At 34.5% G+C, this 24,230-nt stretch overlaps 1 protein-coding gene across 5 annotated transcripts in view; it reads left to right on the top strand.

The window, feature by feature from the left end:
• Positions 1-24,230, top strand: part of LOC114334058 (lutropin-choriogonadotropic hormone receptor-like) — a 223,094-nt gene that overhangs the window by 133,657 nt on the left and 65,207 nt on the right. For all 5 annotated transcript variants that reach the window (XM_050649945.1, XM_050649948.1, XM_050649947.1 and 2 more), the window contains exons 2-3: positions 18,402-18,676; positions 21,238-21,312. In XM_050649945.1, coding sequence (XP_050505902.1) covers positions 18,405-18,676; positions 21,238-21,312 — 347 coding nt within the window. In that variant the 5' untranslated portion in view covers positions 18,402-18,404. The remainder of the gene's footprint in view (positions 1-18,401; positions 18,677-21,237; positions 21,313-24,230) is intronic.

The raw sequence follows: 24,230 nt of genomic DNA, 5'->3' as shown, positions 1-24,230 counted from the left end.
AAATCGATATAGGTTCAACGAAATCGGAGGTGAAAACCTTCAGTTACTGCACTATTGGTCGAATGCTACTTAAATTCATTTGTTTTTTCGAATACTGAGAAAAATAAGTATTTTAAAAAGATTTAAACGCAGAATGACAGATTACCTTATTACCGAGGGACTAAAGTCCCTGAAAACTTCTACGTTGCCTGTATTTTTAGTTTTGCATATAGCCGCTTAGAGGACGCCACCAATAAAACTTCCGATAAAAAGAGTCGAGAGTTTCATTGCAATAAAACAAGTCGTGTAGGTACTGTGAATTTTTGAAATTAGCAAGTCGATTGAAAATAATTTTTTACAATTTTCGGAGATAATTGTCCCAAGAGAAATGTCACGCTGAAATAGTTTTTGTGTTTGGGAATGGAGCATCACGCCAGTCAACTATTTGCCGCTGGTGTTGCGAATTTCAACGTGGTCGCTCCAGTCTATGCGACGAATCCAGATCAGGTCCACCCAAAACATCAATCACAGCAAAACATTGATGCGGTTCGTCAGCTAATTAAGGATGACCACCATGTAACACCGGGAGATGGATGCATCTTTGGGCATTTCAAAGACCTCGATCTAAGAGATCCAAGATGAAGAACTGGGTTTTAGGAAGGTGGTTTGCCATTGGATCCCTCATTTGCTTACAGAAGAGCAAGAAGCGGTTCGCGTCAATTGGTGTCGAAAAACATTGGAACGGTTCAACAAAGGAAGCTCGAAAAACCTTTGTAGTATTGTTAGTGACGATAAATCTTGGATTTACTCTTAACAACTGAAAAATAAACGCCAATTCTGTGTGTGGGTGTTTCACTACGAGGAAAAACCAACAAAAGTGATCCGTTCTTGAAGTGTGACAAAGCAAATGGTCGCAACTCTTGTATCAAAATCTGGTCATGTGGCAACAATTGCTTTAGAAGATCGAAGAACGGTTACTCTGATTGGTATATAACCATTTTTTTACCTAAAGTTATCGTGAAACTCCGACAAAGCAACACACAACGGCGAATTATCCTTCATCATGACAATACAAAAGCTCACACTGCCCATAAGACAAGTTTTTGGAGCTTCAAAACATCGAATTATTAAACCATCCACCTTATAGCCCCGATCTAAGCCCCAAAGACTTCTTCACGTTCCGAAAGATTAAGAATTCAATGCGTGGGCGGCGATTTCAGTCGCCAGAAGAAGCCATCGATGCCATTAAAACAGTGATTTCGCAGGTCTCAACTGAAGACTGGAATAACTGTTTTACCAATTGGTTTGAACTTATGCAAAAGTGTATCGATCTTGGTGGGACATATTTTGAAAAGCAATAAAGTACTTTAAGTCTATATATTTTTTGTCTTTGTGGCTATATGCAAAACTAGAAAGATAATCTATCGTACAATGTTTATTTTAATAATTTACAGGGGTGAGAAAAAAGGGAAAATTTAGTGTGACTTTTTAATTTTAAATATTTCATTTAAAAGAAACTTTTTTTATTCTAAAAGACCTCGTTAGGCCATAGGTAATAATATAATCTTTCATTCTTCGTTTAAATTTTTCAAAAATATTTATTAGTTTTCTCAGGATTCGAAAAAAATGAATGCATTTAAATAGCATTGGACCAAGATTTTGTGCCTACCGCCTTAACATGGTGCAGATTCATTTCTAATAGATAATAATTTTTAAAGGTTAATAATTTGTTTTGGATTAATTCGCTTAGAACACTTTGTTTGTAAATCATCAAGTTAATGTATCTTGAAGTGCTTCTATTTTTGTATGAATCGATAAAATATAATCCTATTGAAATGTTTTACGCCTATCACGATTAGCTAATATGTAATGAAGTAAAGTGTATTTCACGAATTTGTGGCTATTTTTGATTAGGGATGAAAGCTTTGACTTAAACGGTTCACTGTGTTGAGAAAGTTAATAGCAGATTCTCCCAATATTTGAAGCACTGTTGAATACAAAGAAAAATACGGTTGTAACTGATAATGTATTTTATATTCATTTAGAGAAATATATAATTAGTACAGAAATAGAAGAAAATTACAAGATCATATTGTTTAAAAATTTTAGTAGTAAGTATTTACTGATGAAGCTATTTACGGAAGAAGCTATTAAAAATATGAAATCCCGGAAAGCACCCGGAGCTGGAGGAATTAATCCTGAATTAATAAAATATGGACCACCCAAACTATGGGATATGCTTAAAAATCTTTTCGAAAGATGCCTGAATGGAGAAAAAGTACCAGATGAATGGCTAACATCACATATTACTCCCATACATAAGAAGGGACCTAAAAATAACCCCAAAAACTATAGGGGAATTGCAGTCATCAGCACCATTGGAAGATTATACTCCAGGCTATTAAGAAATGAAATAGAACAAGAAATTCAAGGAAAGCAAGCTGAAGAACAAGCTGGTTTTCGTGCGGGACGTTCAAAGGTAGACAATCTCTTCACTTTAAAAATAGCACTAGAAAAAAGAATACAAAGAAATCAGGAAACCCACATCGCTCTTATCGACCTAGAAAAAGCCTATGATAGTGTCCCCATTATAGAACTATGGAATTCAATGAAAGACATCGGTATCGATGGAAAACTCATACAAGCAACTAGAATGTTGTATGAGACCACTAACACCAGAATCAAAAACGGCAAAAATTTCACTGAGGCATTTAATACTTCAAAAGGCCTCCGACAAGGATGTTGTCTATCTCCCACTCTCTTTAAAATATACCTTGACCAATCCTTACAGAGGTGGACAAAAGCAGTAAAACCGATGGGACTGAAAGTGGGAGATGACTCCCTATTTACATTATACTTTGCGGACGACCAAGTTGTAATAGCCCAAGATCAAGATGACTTAAGCTATATGATACGGAAGCTAAATGAGCATTACCAACAGGCAGGATTAGTAATAAATATGGATAAGTCAGAATACTTCATAGTGGGAAACGAAGACATTGAAAACCTACCATTGGAACAAGGACATATTGTTGGTGTGAAACAATGCAAATATTTGGGAGCTATATTTAACAAACAAGGAAATAGTGAAGATGAAATACAACACAGGTTCAATAAAGGTAGAAGCATCACTAGATCCCTCAATTCAATTTTATGGGACAAAGATATCAGGAAGGAAACAAAGAAAAGAATATATGAAAGTATAATGAAGAGCGCTACAATCTACGGTGCAGAAGTTTGGGACATAAGTGCAAGAAATAAAAAGAAGCTACTTAGTACAGAAATGGACTTCTTGAGGAGAAGTTGTCAGGTTTCCAGATTAGAACATGTAAGAAATGAAACAATTAGAGAACGTATGAAGGTGGAAAAAACTATAATGGACGATATTGAAAAGAGACAGCTGACATGGTTCGGGCACGTTAAAAGAATGAATGAGACTCGCTGGCCGAGAAAAATATTAGAGTGGGTCCCACCGGAGAGAAGAAGAAGGGGACGACCACGGAGAAGCTGGAGGGACAATATTCAGGACGCAATGGATTCGAGGCAATTAGATGAAGATACGTGTTACGATAGAAAAAATTGGAAGCTGGGTATGGAGAGGCGGCGACAGCCGTAGAAATCCATTATATATATATATATATATATATATATATATATATATATATATATATATAAAGAAGTTTGGTATTATTGACTGATTATTATATTATATATATATTTACTGATAAACGAATAACAATAATACTCAACATTTTTCATTATAGTCTATCAAAATCTTGGCATAGCTCTTGTCCACCGCCTATGAAAAAAGCAGTTTTGAGAAAAACGCGTCTAAAGTTTTGTCACTTTTATTTTCAATTGCTTTTTGTCTGTCAAATCGTAAAGTGATGCACACCAGAATATGTTTTTGGATCACGGAGTAATTTACATAATTTTAAGATAATGGGAACAGCTGTAGAACGTTTCTCACTACGCTCAAGAGCGCTGGTGCGAACCTGCTACAAAGCGAGTCGAAGGTAGATTGAGAGTTTTCATTTTGAGTACACGGAATCAACTCTCGTTGGAACTTTTCCTAGACGAATAGACGGAATGTGACTGCATATTGTAGAGTACCTTTGGTCTCCTTTATTCGTCGTCTCCTTACCTTATAAATTGTAAAAGGCAGTGATTAAATATGTTACCAGAAAGTGGTTCCACGAGAACTTTCAGATTTATTGTTTAGATCTTGGGCTTCTCATTTCTCTCGTGAAATATACTTTATACAGAAGTTATGTATTTATTGATAAAATTAAGAGAAAAAAATATAATTAAGAGATATTGATAATGGAAATATCCGAAAGGAGAGACTTACTTACCCTCAACAAGATACTTATCGAGGGTTTCAAATTTCCTTCATCCCGTTGTTTTTGTTTCCAAAAGATTTTTGTTTTCAATTAAATTAATAAAACAAAAAAACCCTTTTAAGATGCTTGGAGGCTGTTTGTTCGTGATTAAGCATTTCCGTTGAGATTTCGAACCGCATTAAATTACAAAAATTGAAAAAGGAGCTTTCTGGAGAAGTTATCGATTGTAGCTCAGATAATTGGGACGACCAAGACCCTGGAAACGTACAATAAATTCAAACTGCATGAATCAAATATCATTCAAATATTTTATTCGAATAGGTATCCTATGTCTGAACTTTTGATCTACGATATGAAATAATTCGAAGTCGTGGAGTAAATGGTTTATTGGTAGCTTCAAAATAAGTACAATCGATGTAACTTCAAACAATGACTCAAAGTACTTAATGAAACAAATATTCAGATTTGACCATCAAGTCAATAGATTTTAACCCCAATTTATGAGCTCACAGATAAAACAATTGATGCAGATATGAGTCCATTTCAACAAGATTAAAGAAATAAATATTAAGTCCATGTGGTGAGACCGCTCCCGTCTGAAAAAATTTCTGATTCGGTTTCTTTGTGGATTCCTATTCAAAAATATCTCCTTTAAACAAATCTGAAGGGTGCCGGGCGGAATTTTTGGGCAGAAATTGTTTCAACAATTTTTTTAAGCAAATTCAAAAGATCACCTTTTTTACCCGAAGAATATTTTTTTACGTTTCTTGGGTTATTCTAAACAAGAAAGGTCATCATCATCATCATCATCATCATCACTGGCTCGACAGCCCTTTCTGGGTCTTGGCCTGCTGCAGGATTCTTCTCCATTCTGATCTGTTTCGTGCTTTTTTTCTCCAGTTTTTTATTTTTAAGGTTATTATATCATTTTCTATTTGTTCTAAATATCTTAGATTCGGTCTTCCTCTTGTTCTTTTTCCTACTGGCATCTGTTTGAATATTTTGTTTGGTATTTCGCCTTCTTCCATTCTTTCTACATGTCCCATCCAACGCAGCCATCCTATTTTAATGAATGTTATGATATCCGGATCCTGGTATATTTCGTATAGTTCAAAGTTGTACCTTCTTCGCCAAATTCCGTTTTCTTTTGTGCCCTTATATATGTGTCGCAAGATTTTTCTTTCAAAGGTGGCTAGCAATGTTTCCTCTCTTTTAGTGACTGTCCAGGTTTCTGAGCCGTATGTGAGTACCGGTCTTATTAAGGTTTTTTATATTTGGCATTTGGTTTTCCTTGCGACATTATCTGATCTTAGTTGCCGAATTAAGCCATGGTAACTTTTATTGGCAATAAATATTCGCCTCTTCATTTCCTCCGCTACTTTATTATCAGACGTGACTATGGATCCCAAGTATGTAAAGTTTTTTACCCCCTCAATGTTGTATTCTCCTATTGTTATATTTTGTGGCTGCCTTATTTCTGTGTTTTTACTTATCTGGATATATTTTGTTTTGTTCTGGTTGATTTTAAGGCCGCTATTTCGTGCAGCTCGTTCTATTTGATTGGATGCCTCTTTCATTTCTCTTCTTGATCTTGCGATTATGTCAATATCATCTGCAAATGCTAGTATTTGCACGCTTTTATTAATGATTGTTCCTCGAGTATTGACGGAACAACTCCTTTTTAATAAATACTCATTTTTAAAGCTTAAAAACTCATATTTAAATTAGTATTTTTGAGGTTTCCAAGTACTTGAATTGTAGTTTAAACATTTGTTTTTAACATTCTGCAGACTGATTGGGTCTAACTTAAATTTACAGTGTTGTTATTTAATTGTTAATTATGCGTGTTCATCCGATTTTTTGCCGGTGCGCCGCGCACTATTTCCAAAAATCTCCTATTTTTCTCCGAAAAATATATTTTTTAGATTTTTCGGGACATTCTAAATAAAATAGGTTTCCTGTCATTTTTTCTCAAAAGGTAATAGTTTTAAAGTTATAAGCGATTTAAAGCGCATTTTCAGATTTTAAATCTCTTATAACTTTAAACCTATTACCTTTTGAGAAAAATGACAAGAAACCTATTTTATTTAGAATGTCACAAAAAATCTCAAAAATATATTTTTAGGGGGAAAATCGGAGATTTTCGGAAAAGTGCGCGCCGCAATGGTAAAAAAATCGGATGGACACGCATAAAATTAACAATTAAGTAACAACGGTGTAAATTGAAGTTAGACCCGATCAGTCTGCAGAATCATGAAAATGAGTGTTTAAACTACAATTCAAGTACTTGGCAACCTCAAAACTACTAATTTAAATATGAGTTTTTAAGCCTTGAAAATTAGTATTTTCGCTTTTTTCAGATTTTAAATCGCCTATAACTCGAAAACTATCAACTTTTGAGAAAAATCACAGGATAGGTTTATTGTTTAGAATGACCCAAAAAACCTAAAAATAGATATTTTCCTAACAAGTGCAGAAAGTCATACTTTTTCGCACGCGACTGCAGTTTGCCGAACGACGCGAAGCGGGAGTTCGGGGGTTGCAAGCATGTTTTTCACTTTCACTCAGTTATCAGGTTGTATCAAACTATTTTACGCCTGTAGAATACCCGATGTACTGGTTGATTTTTTATGTGTGCTTCTCTCTGTTTTTGTCTGGTTCTTCTGAATTCAATTTATTGAGTTTATTGGTATTTTTTCAAAAGCTTTTCTTCATCTATCTTCACCTTGGGCTATCAATATTGCGTCGCAGTGGCGTGCGGTGACTTTTTAAGAAGGGGAAGCGATTCAATAAGGATATAAAAATATTTTATTAAGGGTCGAGGGTCGAGCCACTTCCCACCTGATAACACTCTGATGCGCTATAGGGGCTCTCTATCAGCAAAGTGCTTATGTTAGACGTCCTGGATACAAGCACTTACACACTAAATCCTACTCCGATCAATGCGTGAGGCACTCTATTCCCGCTGTTTCTAGTGACTAGTGACCTATCACTGATCTGTATTGCTAGCTCGGGCCTTGAGTCCTCGCGCCGGGCTTTGTTTCCTAAAGAAGAGTTCTATTTAAAAAAAAATTATATTCCGAGGCATTTTTCCCAACACACAACTTTCAACAATATGACACTTATTTATACTTGAGGTCTATTCTCCTATCAACTTCTGATAACTGTTGAATGCAGTCTTTTTCAATGGATAATAGGGCTAAATTTCGCTTGTTGAATTTCTTTTAAACTCTTAATTTGAAACTTTTAATGCATTTTAATAATGAAAAACTTCGTTCTATTGATGCAGTTGTGGCTAGGATAGTTAGTACCTACTAATTCACACAACTTGACCACTTCACACAGTGACTTGTTTAAATCAGTAGTTATAAAGAAATACCCAGATTTCTCAAATTAAAAGATTTTCATTATTTAATCGTAGTGAAATAAATTCCTCTGTGGGAAATTTTGATGAATTATAATTAGAAATATTAAGATTATATATAATTCTACAAATTTTAAATCGTTAAAATTTTGAAAGTTACCCTTGTTACACTTGTTATAGAATATTATCAAAAGGTCTCTCTGTTGCCGACATTATCAATCTTCATTATTTTTCTTTCATGTTCAAACCCCATATTTTCAGTTTTATCCCAAATATTTTTAAACTGCTCTCGTCTTTTAATTATCGTATTAATAAAGTCATCAATTTGTCTTATACAAAATGCAATGTCATTTGACTTCATCTGTAAAATGTCAAATAAAAGATCAGTAAAAGGAAAAATATCTGCAAAAAATTTAAATCGAAATATTCTTTAAGCGAATGTACATGTACGTACCTAACCACCCCTGCGTCGGAAGGCGCTAGGATGCGTTAGGACAGTGGCGTGCTGGCTATATAAATGAATCGGTGCAATCACCGAGAGGCCGCTGCCTCTTGAGGCCGGTCAAATATATTTTCATTATAAATAATGAAAAATTCTGATGATAGAAGGTAACATGAAGATGGGAGGCCGCTTTCCTATAAAATCACCGGGCCGTTTGAAAATTTCCAGCACGCCACTGCGTTAGGACGATCGCTTCCGCAGGGTACCAAAATTCGCGCGACTAGTGGGTTGCGGTCATTGAACCCTGACCAATTTTTAAACCGGACAACTGCATGACAAGCGGCGATTTTGAGATGCGCTTCTGTCAGGAGTGGACCGAATATGTAGTTGAATTGTATGCATATTGATTTCGTTCGTACGCGATTAATTTTTAATATTTTTCAATGCGTATGCCTAGGTAATATGTAGATTACTTGGATTAGGGAAAAATTTTTGTTATTAAATAGGTATTAATTAATAATAGATATATTTTTTTATATCGAAGTAGATGGGGAAGCGGTGCTTCCCCCGCTTCCATGGACCGCACGCCTCTGTTGCGTCGTCTGCGTAGCAGAGTATTTTTACTTTTTTGTTTCCCATTCTATATCTTCTTCCTTTGTTGACGTTTTTGATGATTTTATCCATAATTAAATTGAAGAGCATAGGACTTAATTAGTCTCCCTGTCTTATTCCGCTGCTTATATCTATAGGTTCTCTAAGTTGTCCATCTATTCTGATGTCCATTTTGTTGTTTTGGTAGATATTTTCAATAGCTTTTATGATATCTAGGGGGACTTCCCTATTATACAGAAGATGGATTACATCTTTGAGTCTTAGTCTGTCAAATGCTTTCTTCAAGTGAATCAGACATAGAAATGCTGATCTATTATACTCTAGTGATTTCTTAGTAATTTGCTTTATGACGAATATTGCATCTGTAGACGATCTTTCAGTACGAAAACCCTGTTGTTCATCTGCTAAACTTATCCTCTGATTCATTATGTCTTGTAAAATTTTAGTTGTAAGTTTTAGATTAGCATTTAATAAGTGGATACGTCTGTAGTTTCCTGGCTGCTTTTTAACTCCTTTTTTTAAATAGTAGAATTAGTTCCCTCGTTCTTCATTCTTCCGGTATTTTATTATGTTTTATGATTTTGTTAATTAATGTTGTTAATTGTTCTGTCATTGCTGCTCTACAATATTTCGGTAATTCGTTTGGTATTCCATCCTTACCTGCCAAGGGCGCCCATATAAAAATTTTTAGGGGGGGGCCAAACGTGAAGATGTTGCACATTACATTTTGTATATTTCGGATGACAATATATACAGTAGACTCTCTCTATAACGAACACGGGTATAACGAGGTTTCGCTTATAACGAGGTACATTAGGTGTCCCATGAAATTAGTATTGAACTATAACGCTCTATAACGAGGCATATTTGGTTACAACGAGGAAAATTGAAATCGAAGAATACGTGTCTCTACCTGTTTTTAGCGTTGTAATGGTCATAAATAAATAAATGCCCCAACTGCCTGTACATAGAAATGCACAACATCTGTCTTATTATCGAGGCCAGTGCTGTAATAAACTTCTGTCTGTTTATCGACCGATATTGAATATTATAGGAAATTTACAATTTATGACGGCGAAGTCTCATTGTTCACTGTTCAGGTTGATCATCGACATATAATAAACTACGTAAGAGGCATCAAAACATTTCATTATTATTGTTGTTTGATATAACGAAATCCGCTTATAACGAGATAATTAGTCCACCATTTCAGTTCTCGTTATAGAGGGAGTCTACTGTATTTTAAACCACCTAAAAAACCTAGTTTGAACCCTGTTGTGAGAAATTATTCATACATTTAAATACTAGACGAAGTTTTTAAATGGAAATGTCATGTCTCTCTTTAAATCCCGTTTGAAAAGAATACAATGCTTGCAAAGCCCTGCCTTCAACTTTTGCGAGTAGACTAACCATGAGTATGTGTCGAACCAAGTTTTTACTTTAAAATCTTAAAAAGGAGCCCCTTTATTTTTGCAGATTTAGAATCCTTATGAAAAATAAATCACATATACTCCAAACATTTTTAGAATCGTTGATAGATGGCGCAAATAAACCGCATTTTTCGATTATAGCGCCATCCGTCAACAATTCTAAAAAAAAGTTTCGAACAAATGTTACTTATTTTTTAAAGAGGAAACTCAATCTGCAATAAAAAACGGAGGTTCCTATTTAAGATTTTAAAGTTAACTCTCACCCCACCTCCAGAGTGTGGAATGAAAAATCCTGTTTGGTGTCATTCTATAGATTTTTGAAAAATATTAAACACATGTTTTTTAGTTTTCCATTTGGAAGTACATTTCTCGAGATATTAGACCGTTTCTATAATTTTGCTATGGTATCACGATATATCGTTTTTTCCGATTATAGCGCTATCTATCCACAATTCGCAAAATGGCTCGGATAAAAATTTGCTTATTTTTACAAGGAAAATCCAAATCTGCAACAAAAATTAGGGGTTCCATTTAAGATTTTAAAGTTACCCCCCGCTCCACACCCAGGGGTTGAAGTGGTGGACTTGTTTAGTGTCATTGCATAGATGTTTGAGAAATATTTAGCACATATTTTTCAGTTTTTCGATCCGATGTTCATTTCGCGAATTATTCGACCTTTACGCTACTTTTGGGACACCCTGTATATAACACGCATTCGTCATGAAAGATCACCTGTTTTTCATTTAAATAAAATTGTTGTGTTCATCATAATGTACACTTTAAAAATAATCTACTTACTAAAAAATACTTTTGCAAACTAAAATTTGACTAACTATGTTCAATAAATTTAAAAAATTATTTTTCAATATGAATTTATTTCTGCTTATGAAGATGGTTCTATTCGGTGTACACAAAACTTAATATTATAGAAAACAAATATAATCACAGATTTTACACTTTATCTTTATAGTGCCAGTTCTCAAAGACGAATGGTTCATTAGTGATTATCGGTCAGAGATCTGATTTCTTGCTGATATGATTTTCTTTGCAGTACCTATTATAAATGATTCATTTAATTTGTAATTTTGGGTGTCGGTTACAGTATATATTATGTTCCCACGTTTCTAATCTCCTTCAATGTTTTCGTTAATAGCATACCCTGACTGTGCGAAATGTGTATTATGCACATTCCATATAGACCGCTGTAGCAGACACACAGATTTTCTGTTAAACTATTAATTACCCAATATGTGAATTATTTTATTAATAAATATGTTGTTTCCAATTTATCTCTCAAAATTATCCAATAATTTTTTGACAAAAATACGTTTATGTAATATAAATTTAATTTTTGTTCTTTCCCGAAAAGCTAGGGGGGGCCACGGCCCCCTGCCCGTGTGTATGGGGCCTATTTTACCTGCAGCTTTTCTGTTCTTCAGCTTTTCAAGTTTTTTAGAACTTCCTGTGTACTTATATTAATATCTTCATCTTGGTCAATATTTTTCTTTTTTCCTGTCTTAGAAATATTCAATACATTAATAAAAGTAAAATCATATGTATTTCAAGAGATTACAAGTCGTCGTACATACAACACAAATTTTACAAGACATCGTATAAAACTAGATTAAACACTGATTACTAAATACCCTAAACACAACAACTAATTTTTATTTCAGTTAACAAATTATACAAACATGCTTTTTAAAACAGTTACCTTAACCTTTAATTATCTACCTTGACATATTTACAAACCACAACATGACTATTTAATACGAACATTATGTTACTTAAACTTTTGGGTAAGCTGTTATCAAATGATGGCAATTATTTATTTTTTATGTAGATTGTTTATACAGGGTGATTCATTAAGAATGTACAATCTCTGAGTTGTAGATTATAGACCTCAAAATATTAAGATATAACCCAAATCGCTTAAATAAAATTTGGCTCGTGTTACCCGCTTAGGGCTGGTAACTAGGGTCCCACAGCTTATGGGGGGAAACTTCACCCAAAATGGGATCTTAAGCTGTGGTGGTTCGGCTTAGCTCAGATGGAGGCTAGTCGTGGTTATAAAAAAAAATCTATTACCTCCAAAAATTTAGGTATCTATAATAGATCGGAGTAAGGCGCCAATTGATTATCTGCCTCTTACACCACTATCGAAAATTAACTTACCCACTAACCAATAATTGGATAAGAGTCGGTTACAGGAATGAAACTCCCAATTCTAGCTTGAATATATATATATATATATATATATATATATATATATATATATATATATATATATATATATATATATAATTTATTTACAAATAAGTTACGAAGGGAATCTTACATGTACATACCAAAAGTTTAAATTATTCGTTATGCTAAACATACTAAATGGAACAAATCAAAATAGAAAATATTTACAACTTGATTGAGAGGAGAGAGAGAGCAATCGTTACGACCTAGCTACTATATGCTACGCTTACTTTATAGTGGGTCCGCAACATGCGACCCGACGCCAACTAAGTTAAATTTGAACAGACAAAACAGGAGGTTAAAAAAAAGAAAGGATGGTTGTCACCCCCTTAGAGCTCTATGGGTTACACGCGACAATGACATCCGGCCTTAACTATTAATGTTGACAAATATAAAAAAAAATATATATAATTAAAAGTTAAACAAAATATTTATGTAGCAAAAGAAAATTAATCTTAATGATACCAAGGTGTCCTTCCTTTATAGGAGACTAGCGCATGTCACGGTCCAACAGCAATGTAAGGCACTCAGCAACCCAACCCCTAGCTCAGTCCCACGTAGAAAATATCATCGGAAAATGAATACAATGCCACTCTGTTAAGTATGACTGAACTGGTCTACTGGCTTCTTGTGCTGGCCAGGTACTAGAACCCTAAAAAGTTTTACCTCATGATTCGAACTATTAAATATTTCCGGTAAAATGAAATAATCATTTAATAAAAAGGTTGAGTTAATCTAGCATTCATTAACGTTCCAAACTTTTGGAGAACCGGTAATTAGTATAAAAATCTATTGAATTCAAAAACCGGTGCCTTTAGTGATAATTTGCTAAACGTTAAAAATACAAATTTAGTTTTGATTAACCAGTACTATCTGCTGACAAAAACTTAATAAACTCGTTAAGGCTAATGGTAGCCTCTTTTTGTCTCTTGGCATGACTTACTAGAATCTGGTTATCGGTACAAAAGGAATGAAAATTACTTGAATGTTAAGAATTACGATTATTAATTACGATTACGAACGAATTTATTATGTCACAAGGGATTAAATAATAAGAATACTTTTTGGTATAACTCACCTCTTAAAATCAGAGGGTATTGATCTTCAATTTGGCTCACTTGAAGGTGAGATATTGATACCAGCGGCGTCTGCTACTTGCAATCAGGCTCCAACATAGGGGTGAGGGTAGGTCCTCTTAAGGCCGATGTCAGATTATGCGTTTTGACCGGATGCGTTTCCGCCGCATCCGGTGAAAACGCATAGTGTAACAGATCGGTCCGGTTGCGTTGGAAACGGATGCGTTTTGAGTCATCGGTACGCGCTTACAAACTGCACAGACTAAATGCATAGTGTGACAGGTCGGTCCGGTTGCGTTGGAAACGGATGCGTTTTCACCGCATCCGGTCAAAACGCATAATGTGGCATCGGCCTAAGACGCACACACTATCAAAACAATACAGCAACCCCTCAAAATTTACTTTACTTCCTTTGCTTAATATTGTAGTATTCTCCCTAAGCCCTTTCGTTACTTCTGACCGGCTACCGGCTTTTCTTCCACCGCCTTTTTCTCTTTTAACCCCACCCACACCCAGATGGGGTGTGGTTACGTGTCCGACGGTCGTGACTTCTTGTTGCACGTATTCCCGTAGAAAGTCTTCCGCGGCAACTAAGGGATTGTAGCACTAATATACCTCGTCCAATTTACTTACCGTTGCACGTCATCCGCGCCATAGCCTGTGACACGATACCAACACGAAATATCTAGGCGGTAGGTGTGTTCCCCTTTAGAATCATTTTGATTCTAAAAAAGAACACACCCACCGCCTAAATATTTCGTGTTGGTATCGTGCCACAGGCTATGGCGCGGATGACGTGCAACGGTAAGTAAATTGGACGAGGTATAGATGGGGAAGAAAATAGAGGTGTCGCTCCATTGGGATTGACATGCTTGCTACCTCCGCTATCGCGTCGTTCGGGTCAACGGCAGTCTCGTGCGTGAAAGTACCACTTTCCGCACTAGTTAGGAAAATAACTATTTTCTACGACCGTGCTAAAAGAGCCACTTTCACGCACGCATTTCGTTTCCGAAAGTTGCACTTTCTCGAACGGCGTGCCTGAAAGTTAATTTTCCCGCAAGGCGTGAGGGAAAGTAAAATATCTTGTAATATGGCATTATAATATATTATAATGCATGCAATAAACTAATATTTAGATATTATTTACTAAATTATTTCAAATTTATCTTATTGTGATCATGTTTTAATGAAATTAGCGCGATTATTTCATTCATAGGAGATTCTGACCAATAGTAATCAACAGAAATAAAAATTTAACTGATAATTTTTGATAATTTCCCGTAGTCAAGTATATTACGTCAGATGCCCTTCGTAGCTATGAAAAAATACATTCAGTGACATTAATGACAATTAATGTTTTAAAAATTATAAAAGTGATGATTTTCAACCGTCAAATATTTATAACAGCTGTGAGTTTAATTGTACTAATTTGTACTTACATAAATAAATTACAATAAAATTTTGGTTTTGAACAGCTTTATTCATGAAATAATCGCAACAAATTGCACTCGATCTCTAAAATTAATATAGAATTTTAGAGCTCTTGTGCAATTACTACTGATAATTCGATGAAATAAAATTATTTTGACATACTAGTTAAAAGTCAGATCAGTAGAAAATTACAATGGTTTTGAATCGTCATCATGGAAACCAATATCGTCGTCGTGGTAACCCATTATATTGATAGTTTGGTTTTGACAACCTTGCCAAAGAATTAATTTGTGTATTTTCACTTCTAAATAAAAATTGATATAACTCTATTTTTTGTGGCTTTTTTCCAAACGTACGGCCCTAGAAAAAATATTGTTCCTAACTCATGCGGAAAGTGTCTTCCCCGCACTCGACTGCTTGCCCGAACTCCGCTATCGCGTCGTTCGGGTCAACGGCAGTCTCGTGCGTGAAAGTATCACTTTCCGCACTAGTTAGGAAAATAACTATTTTTTTAACAATTTTGTTACATACAAACATTTAGAATGAACATTTCACTACCAAAATTTTAACAATAATTATTAAAAATTCTAACAATAATTATTCTAAATTTCAAAAGTCATTTTGACTAACTATTTTTAATTTTTTTTTAGTGAAATGTTCATTCTAAATGTTTGTAATAAAATTGTTAAATAAATATTTTTTTTTCAACCCAGTTTTCTTGCTTTTGTATTTATTTTTCTCATAAACTAGTCACCTTAAGCATCATGTGTAATAGATTTTTGAAATCAGTACAAAGAGGAGAATCCAAATATAAAATAAAAAAGGTGGGAGTAATAAAAAAAAAATGAATGGATGATACGGAGGCTGAGAGGGTGTCTTTCCCTGTATGGTTAAATATGGCACAATGTCTCCCTCTTCAACTATTATTTGACGTGTTTTTGCGCTTTTTCTAAAAATCAGTGGTTCAAAAGTTATTTAAGATGGATAGTTTTATCTGAAGAGCACTGTATACAGTGAGGACGTTTGAGTTGGAATAAATTCATTATCTCGAGAATGGCTGAATTTGGAACAAAATCCTGAGACAGGTCGATTTTTATTTTTAAATAAGGACTTTTGGCATATATATTACACAAGTGGGCGTGATGACGTAATCGATGATTTTTTGTAAATGAGAGTAAGGGTTGTACGATCGCTCATTTGAAAGGCTGTTCAATTCCCTACTCACTAATATAAACGATAACCTAATTATTTATACGGGAGTGGGGCAAAAAATATTTTTTTTGGTTAAATTATTTGACACAAAAAGACGAATGAAAGCAATTTATTTAATTCAAAATACATTTTACTGCTGTAAGAAAACAGGTAAAAATATTTATTTCACAAATAAACATTGCTTTTCGCTCAAATTCAATTTTCAAACTGATAAGAGACAGGCAGCTTTAACATTCAATTTAAGCGAAAAGCAATGTTTATTTGTGAAATCAACATTCCTTTCTGTTTTCTGACTACACTAAAATGTATTTTAAATTAAATGAATTACATACCATCTTCTTTTTGTCTCAATTAGTTTAATTCAAAATTAATTTTTCTTGACACCCTGTATAAAGAATTATGTTAACGTTTATATTACTGAATAGAAAATTAAATAACCTTTAAAATGAGCTATCACACAACCCCTACTCTTGTTTAAAAAATAATCGATAACGTCATCACGCCCAGATGGATGACGTCTCTATTATGAGATATATGCCAAAAAGTCATAATTTAAAAATAAAAATCGACCTGTCTTAGGATTTCTCTTTAGATTCGCCCATTCTCAAGACAATGAATTTATTCCAACTCAAACGTCCTCACTGTATACAGTGAGCACGTAAAGGTTGGAATAAATTCATTTTCTCGAGAATGGACGATTTTGGAAAAAATCCCAAAACAGGTCAATTTTTATATTTAAATTGCGACTTTTTGGCATATGTATCATACTAGTGACGTCACCAATCTGGGCGTGATGACGTCATCTTAAAATTTTTTAAATGAGAATAGGGGTCGTGTGATAGCTCATTTGAAAGGTAATTTAATTCTCTATTCACTAATGTAAACATTAACATATTTATTTATACATAGTGTCCAAAAAAAATTTTTTTGAATTAAATTTATTGACATAAAAAGACGAATGTGTGTAATGTATTTAACTCACAATACATTTTACTGCTATCAGAAAACATGAAATAATGTTTATTTGACAAATAAATATTGTTTTTTGCTTAAATTCAATATCAAAGCCGCCACCCACCTTCCTCTGGACAGTTTGAACATTTAGTTTAAGCGAAAAGGAATGAATATTTTTCAAATAAGCATTTTTTTCTGTTTTCTGAGAGCAGTAAAATGTATTTTGGATTAAATAAATTACATGCATTCTTCTTTTTATGTCAATAAATTAAATTATTAAAATGTTTTCTTGGTCACCCTGTATAAATAATTATGTAAATGTTTATATTACTGAATAGAGAATTAAATTACCCTTCAAATGAGGTATCACACGACCCCTATTTCCATTTAAAAAAATCATCGATGACGTCATCACGCCCAGATGGATGAAGTCACTAGTATGATATGTATGCCAAAAAGTCTTAATTTAAAAATAAAAATTGACCTGTTTCGGGATTTTTTTCCAAAATTGTTCATTCTCGAGAAAATGAATTTATTCCAACCTTTACGTGCTCACTGTATATAAAAAATTACTGTTGAAATATTTTTTACAATAGTATATTACATACCTAGCGGGAAAGTACTCTATTTCAGCCGAGCGGCAAGGTAGTTTACCGAGGTACGAAGCACCGAGGTAAACTACAGACGCTAGGCTAGAATGAGTTCCCGCGAGGTTTGTATACTATTTTACTCACAATCGGTTAGTAGTTTATGGATTTCTAATACTCACAATCTACCAATAATAATTTCGTTTCAAATATCTGTATCCATTTTCATTATGTGATAAGATGAATTATTTTAAGTAAAAATAAAAATTGCTAATATGTTGTCTCATGTAGAAAATCCAGAAACGTCGGCGTCATCATCTATTTCTGAAACTCATAATTTTGAGCAACACGGTCTTACTTTAACCGTTAATAGTAATCATAATTCCAATGTAACTATTAATATTTATAATTCCAAATAGTTTTCTTTTTGTTATTGTTGTTTCTTAATTTAATAAATGTTGATTGGATTATATTCTTTCTAAACCATCTTTTAATCAAAAATGCCATTGACATTTGCAGGTAGAAAAGTGACAGATGCTAGCCGGGAAAGTACTTTCCCGGCTCGGGAAAGTACTTTCCCGGCTAGCTGGTAAAGTAAAGTAAGTAATAAGTCGCTTCCTGATTACTTCAAAGGTTAGAAATCCATAAATTACTAACCGATTGTGAGTAAAATTAGTTTTTTAATAAATCACAGAGAAACATCTTGATTTATTTTTTGTTTCAGGACATGAACTGCATGACGTATTTTCTACTACTAATTTTATTCTCCAGTGTAAACTTAAAAAAGGTTTCGGTCTATGTCCATCCATATTCACCCGACATTACTAGATGCGACTTCATAAATGGTGAAGACACAAACGTCAACTGTTACGGAAAATCTCTGATGGAGATCCCGAATAACCTGTCTAGATATCTTTCCCAATTTAGCATCACTCAAAGCGGGATTAAACATATAACCAAGAGTTCCTTTGACAGATACAGGGAAGAAATGAGGGACGTGTAAGTATATTAGTTTTTTATTGATATAACTGAGCCCACATGTTTATAGAGACAATTTTCGAGGTATAAAAGTATTTTGTAGGGCTACATATTTATGTGGTTGGCGGGACATTTTTATGGTTGTTTTATTATTCTTTATATCTTTCGTGTATTGACTTGAAAATATCAAAAATGTCGAACAAATGTGTTACAGAATGATGTAAAAAGGATAAACTTAAAGGACTCTATAAATAAATCCGTTTTGCACTAGTTTATACAGATTAATAGGAATCTTAAGTTGAAGTAGTACTTTTATGGGTTGATTAAAGATGTGACGATTGTATTATACTTTTATCGTCTAAAGTATCGTCATGAGTAGAAAACTCATGAACCACGAAGTAAGAGAACTTTTGAAAGGAGAAGACATCGTCAGAAGAAGATGGGAGCTAGAGAATGGGTAACCATAAGCAAAATCAGGAACGAATGGAGAAAAATTGTAGAATATGCCAAGTCACATAACCAACTGTAAACCAAAATGTTAATGCGGACTAATTCACATGTCGGTAAAGTTAGCAGCACCATTTTATAAGGCCGAATTCAGACTAAGACTATATTTTATTACTAATTTATTGCTAATTTATTACGGAAAGAAAAAATTTATTGCTGTAGCCGTTTCCGAGAAACAGTGGGTGCTGCTAGCTTTACGGTAAAGCTAGAAGCACCCAACCTACATCTCGGCAATGAAAAGGAGCAAAGAGCCCATTTAACGGCATATTTTATTGCTAATTAATTGCTCGTGATTCGTATATTAAAAAATCCCGAAAAACTACCCCATCATCCTCTAGCACAAAACTCAGCCCCGAAAAAATGATGAAACTCAAAAATTCAACCCCAAGGAATTGATTGCTAATTTATTGCTAATTTATTACGGAAAGAAAAAATTTATTAATGTAGCCGTTTCCGAAAAACAGTGGGTGCTGCTTGCTTTACGGTAAAGCTAGCAGCACCCAACCTATATATCGGCAAGGAAAAGGGATACATGAACCATCCTGGCGGCATATTTTATTGCTAATTAATTGCTCTTAAACATATAAGAGCAATTAATTAGCAAACAAAATTCATGGCGACCAACACAAACACAAGAGCTGGAAATGCTGATGCAGATCTAATCATCAATGACCAAAACTTCGAAGCCGTCAAAGAGTTCATATATCTAGGGACATCGGTTAACCCCAATAATGACACATCTGAGGAAATAAAAAGGCGAATAATAATTGCAAACAGGTGTTATCATGGTCTATCAAAGTACTTATCTAACAAACGTATGTCTCAAAAAACTCGTATAAGGCTGTATAGAACATTGATAGTCCCCGTTCTCACATATGGCTCAGAGGCATGGAAGCTAACTAAAACAGATGAATCCGCTCTATCAATTTTTGAAAGAAAGGTACTACGCAAGATATTCGGAGCGGTTTGTGAGAACGGAATATGGAGGCGTAGATATAACTTTGAACTGCAGAATATCTACAAGCAAACGTTTGGTGGAAAAGATATTATCACTATAATTAAGCGAAATCGCCTGCAGTGGGCAGGACATGTAGCTCGAGCCCCTGAATCGAACATGATAAAAAGGATTCTAACAGCTCAACCCGTAGGAATGAGAAGACGGGGTAGACCAAAGTTGAGGTGGATGGACGGGGTAACACAACATGCCGAGAAGATCGGAGTCGGCAACTGGAAAGTGCAGGCAAGGGACAGAACAGAATGGCGTAGAACGCTTGAGAAGGTCGAGGCCCTCTAAGGGCTGTACCACCATGATGATGATGATGATGAATTGCTCTTGATTGGTACATTGACCAATCCCGAAAATCTACCCCATCATCCCCTAGTGCAAAACTCACCTACCCAACTGATGAATTAATTACTAATTTATTGCTGATTTATTACGGAAAGAAAAACTTTATATCTACTAGCCGTTTCCGAGAAACAATGATTGCTGAACCTCTCTTAGTGGCATATTGTATTGCTATTTAAATTTTCTTTAATAATGCTTTCTGTAATGATAATGTTGGAGAAATAGTGCTAATACAGTTCATAAAAAAATAGTATATCATTTCACCCTCCCTTTTAACCTGGTAGAAAATAGACTGATATGATACCTGTCGAAATATTCCGGGTCTTCGGATTATCGCCGGAATCATTGTACCGAGAATACGTAATAAATAATATATAATAGTAACTTCCTGATAAACAGGAAGAAGTTTATTACAGGCGACGGAGTTTATTACAGCACTGGCCTTGATAATACTACAGATGTTGGGCATTTCTATATACAGGCAGTTGGGGTATTTATATATAGACATTACTGCGCTGACAACAGGCAAAGAAACATATTCTTTGATTTCATTTTTCCTCGTTATACCCAAATATGCCTCGTTATAGAGGCTTATAGTTCAATAGGAATTTCATGGGACACCTAATGTACCTCGTTATAAGCGAAACCTCGTAATATTCATGTTCGTTATAGAGAGAGTCCACTGTATTTAATAACTAATATAGTAATATGTGTCTATTTTTTTCAGTACTCTGTCCGATTTGCCATATTTACGAGTAATAGAAGATGGTACTTTCAGTGATATGCCCAAACTAAGAACATTGTAAGTATCCATATTTTAATTTAAATAATTGAAATATTTTAAACATTTATTGTGTATTTTAATTAGTTTTACTTTCTTTAAAATGCTTCTGAGTTCTTGGCGTAAAGGAGATCCGGGTTTCAATCTTGCTGAGGTGAAAAAATTTTAAATTGAGGAAATTATTATAACTTAGTAGAGAGACAAGAAATTATCAAGCAAGCTATTGTCCTTTGTCCTCAGTATTTTTATTATTCGATTTGGTGGGATTGTTCTCTTGTAGAGTTTGTTGTAGAGTTTGAAACCATCGATTTCGGGACAATATTAAAGATGTAAAAACTTACCCCGGCGCGGCGCCGACATAAACTCAAATCATAATTTACTCTGCTCCAAAATACAAATTAAATTAAAAAACTAACAAAGCCAACTAAGCCTAGTAAGATATATCTCGACCCCCTTAAAAACACCCAAACGCGCGAACACATATCACAGCAGATAAATAGTAAAATGCACAGAATATCAAATATACCAAACGAAAACAGAACTATTAAAGAACTATTAACGAAAGGACATAAGGGAATCTTTAAAAACACCTACAATGTTGGTAGAAAATGACTGGATGAACCACGAAAATCTAGACCTGATGGAAGTTCGACGAAAATACAAAAATAGAAATATTATCAAATACCGTGAAGTCAACAAACTCATAAAAAGAAAAATTAAACAGGCCAAAGAATCCTGGCTCGAGAATTCATGTAAAGAAATAGAAGACCTCCAAAAAAAGCATTTCAACAATTCAACTGTCAAGAGACAGTTTCAACCTCCACAAGAAACTTAAATATACCTCCGGAATTAGAAAACAGAAAAATGCTCACGTACTTAAAACTGCAGACGGAAAAATTGACAGTGACCTTTTTGACGATGCTTCTCGAGAAAAGGCTCCAAATACTACCTGTGACAACCAATTAGACAGAGGTCCCAGTATACTGAAGTCAGAAGTCATAAAAGCAATACAACAAGCCAAAAACAATAAAGCACCTGGACCAGATCAAATCCCTGTTGAGCTACTTAAACTTTTAGATAAGGAAAACATTACCTACTTGACTCGTTTCTTTCAAAATTTACAACGAAGGAAAAATACCAGATGATTGGTTGGAGTCACTGTTTATAACATTACCAAATAAAAGCAGGCGCACCAAATGCAGAGATTTTAGACTAATAAGTTTGATGAGTCACACACTTAAGATACTTCTACGTATTATACAAAACCGAGTATTCCTTCTGTGCGAAACTAGAATGGGTAATAATAAATTTGGATTTAGAAATGGTCTAGGAACTAGAGAAGCACTATTTTGTATGCGCGTTCTATTACAAAAAAGTTGTGAATTCCGAAAGAACGTTTATGTTTGTTTCATCGACTTCGAGAAGGCATTCGACCGAGTACAACATGATACACTTTTCGATTGCCTGCAGGCAGCAGGACTTGACCACTACGATATAAGACTGCTGAAATACTTATATTACAATCAAGTAGCCTCTTAAGAAGAGCCAGTGCTGGAGCAGCTATAATCATTAGAAAGGGTATAAAACACCATATTTTACAAAACATTGAACAACCAGATCTACAAGCAGTCTCCATTGAAATAGAAGATTGGATCGGACCAATCTCGATAGCTGCTGTATATTGCCCACCAAATTATAGAGCTAACAAAAATTCTTTAAGTAATCTCTTTAACCAACTTGGTAACCGTTTCCTGGCAGGTGGAGACTATAACGCCAAACATACTAGTCGGGGTTCAAGACTGTGCGCTCCTGGAAGAGGCAGGGTACTACATCAAATCATATCAGAACAACACTTGGACCATTTGTCTACGTATCAGCCCACATACTGGCCATCCGACCCGCAGAAAGTTCCCGACTGTTTAGATTTCTTTGTTACAAAAGGGTTCTCAAGGGGATATCTAAGTATCGAATCAAATCTTGATATAGAGTCTGATCATACTTCTGTAGTAGCAACTGTACATTCAGGAATTAAAGAAAAAGAGCCTCCGCCCAAGTTGCACAATTACAAAACCAACTGGCAAGCTTTCAGAGAAAGGGTTGAAGCAAATATTGAACTAAACGTGTCACTAAAGTCACCAGAAGAACTAGAAAAAGAAATCCAAAATTACACAACAACGATTCAGGAAGCTGCATGGAAATCAACACCTCCACCAACAAAAGCAAAACAAAAAATTAATTGTCCAATAAATGTCAGAGAAAAAAAATAATTGAAAAAAGGTATCTGAGTAGAACTTGGAAGCAAACTAGACATCCAGATGACAAGTTAAGGCTCAATAGAGCAGCACGACAATTGAAGGAACTACTAAAACAACTAAAAAATAACAGCGTTCAAGAATACCTAGAAAATTTAACGCCGTCAGATGCCAGCGATTATGCGCTATGGAAGGCTACAAAAAAATTAAAACAGCAACATCGTCATATCCCACCAATTAGAAAATCCAACGGAACATGGGCCAGAACAAACAATGAAAAGGCAGAAACTTTCGGCGAATACCTAGAAGAAGTTTTCAAACCTATACCAGCTACTGCAACAAATAACGATCAAGAAATTTACAATTTCCTACAGAACCAAACCCCGACAGGAGAAAACACACTACACGTTTCATCCAAAGAAGTTCAAAACATAATCAACAATAATCTAATAAAAAAGAAAGCACCTGGCTATGACTTAATCACAGGTGAGGTAATTAAAAACCTACCTACCAAAGCAATTAAAATGCTAACTCAATTGTGTAATGACGTACTAAGGCTAAAACACTTCCCAATTCAATGGAAAATTGCGGAAATTACCCTTATACAAAAATTAGGAAAACCTCCAAATGAGCCCACTTCATATCGACCAATTAGTTTAATGCCAGTAATGTCTAAGGTCATGGAAA

Source organism: Diabrotica virgifera, chromosome 4 (assembly GCF_917563875.1).
Source record: "Diabrotica virgifera virgifera chromosome 4, PGI_DIABVI_V3a".
In the NCBI taxonomy this organism is placed as follows: Eukaryota; Metazoa; Arthropoda; class Insecta; order Coleoptera; family Chrysomelidae; genus Diabrotica; species Diabrotica virgifera.
The sequence above is the reverse complement of the archived record's forward strand: the minus strand, read 5'-3'. Positions and strand labels throughout refer to the sequence as shown.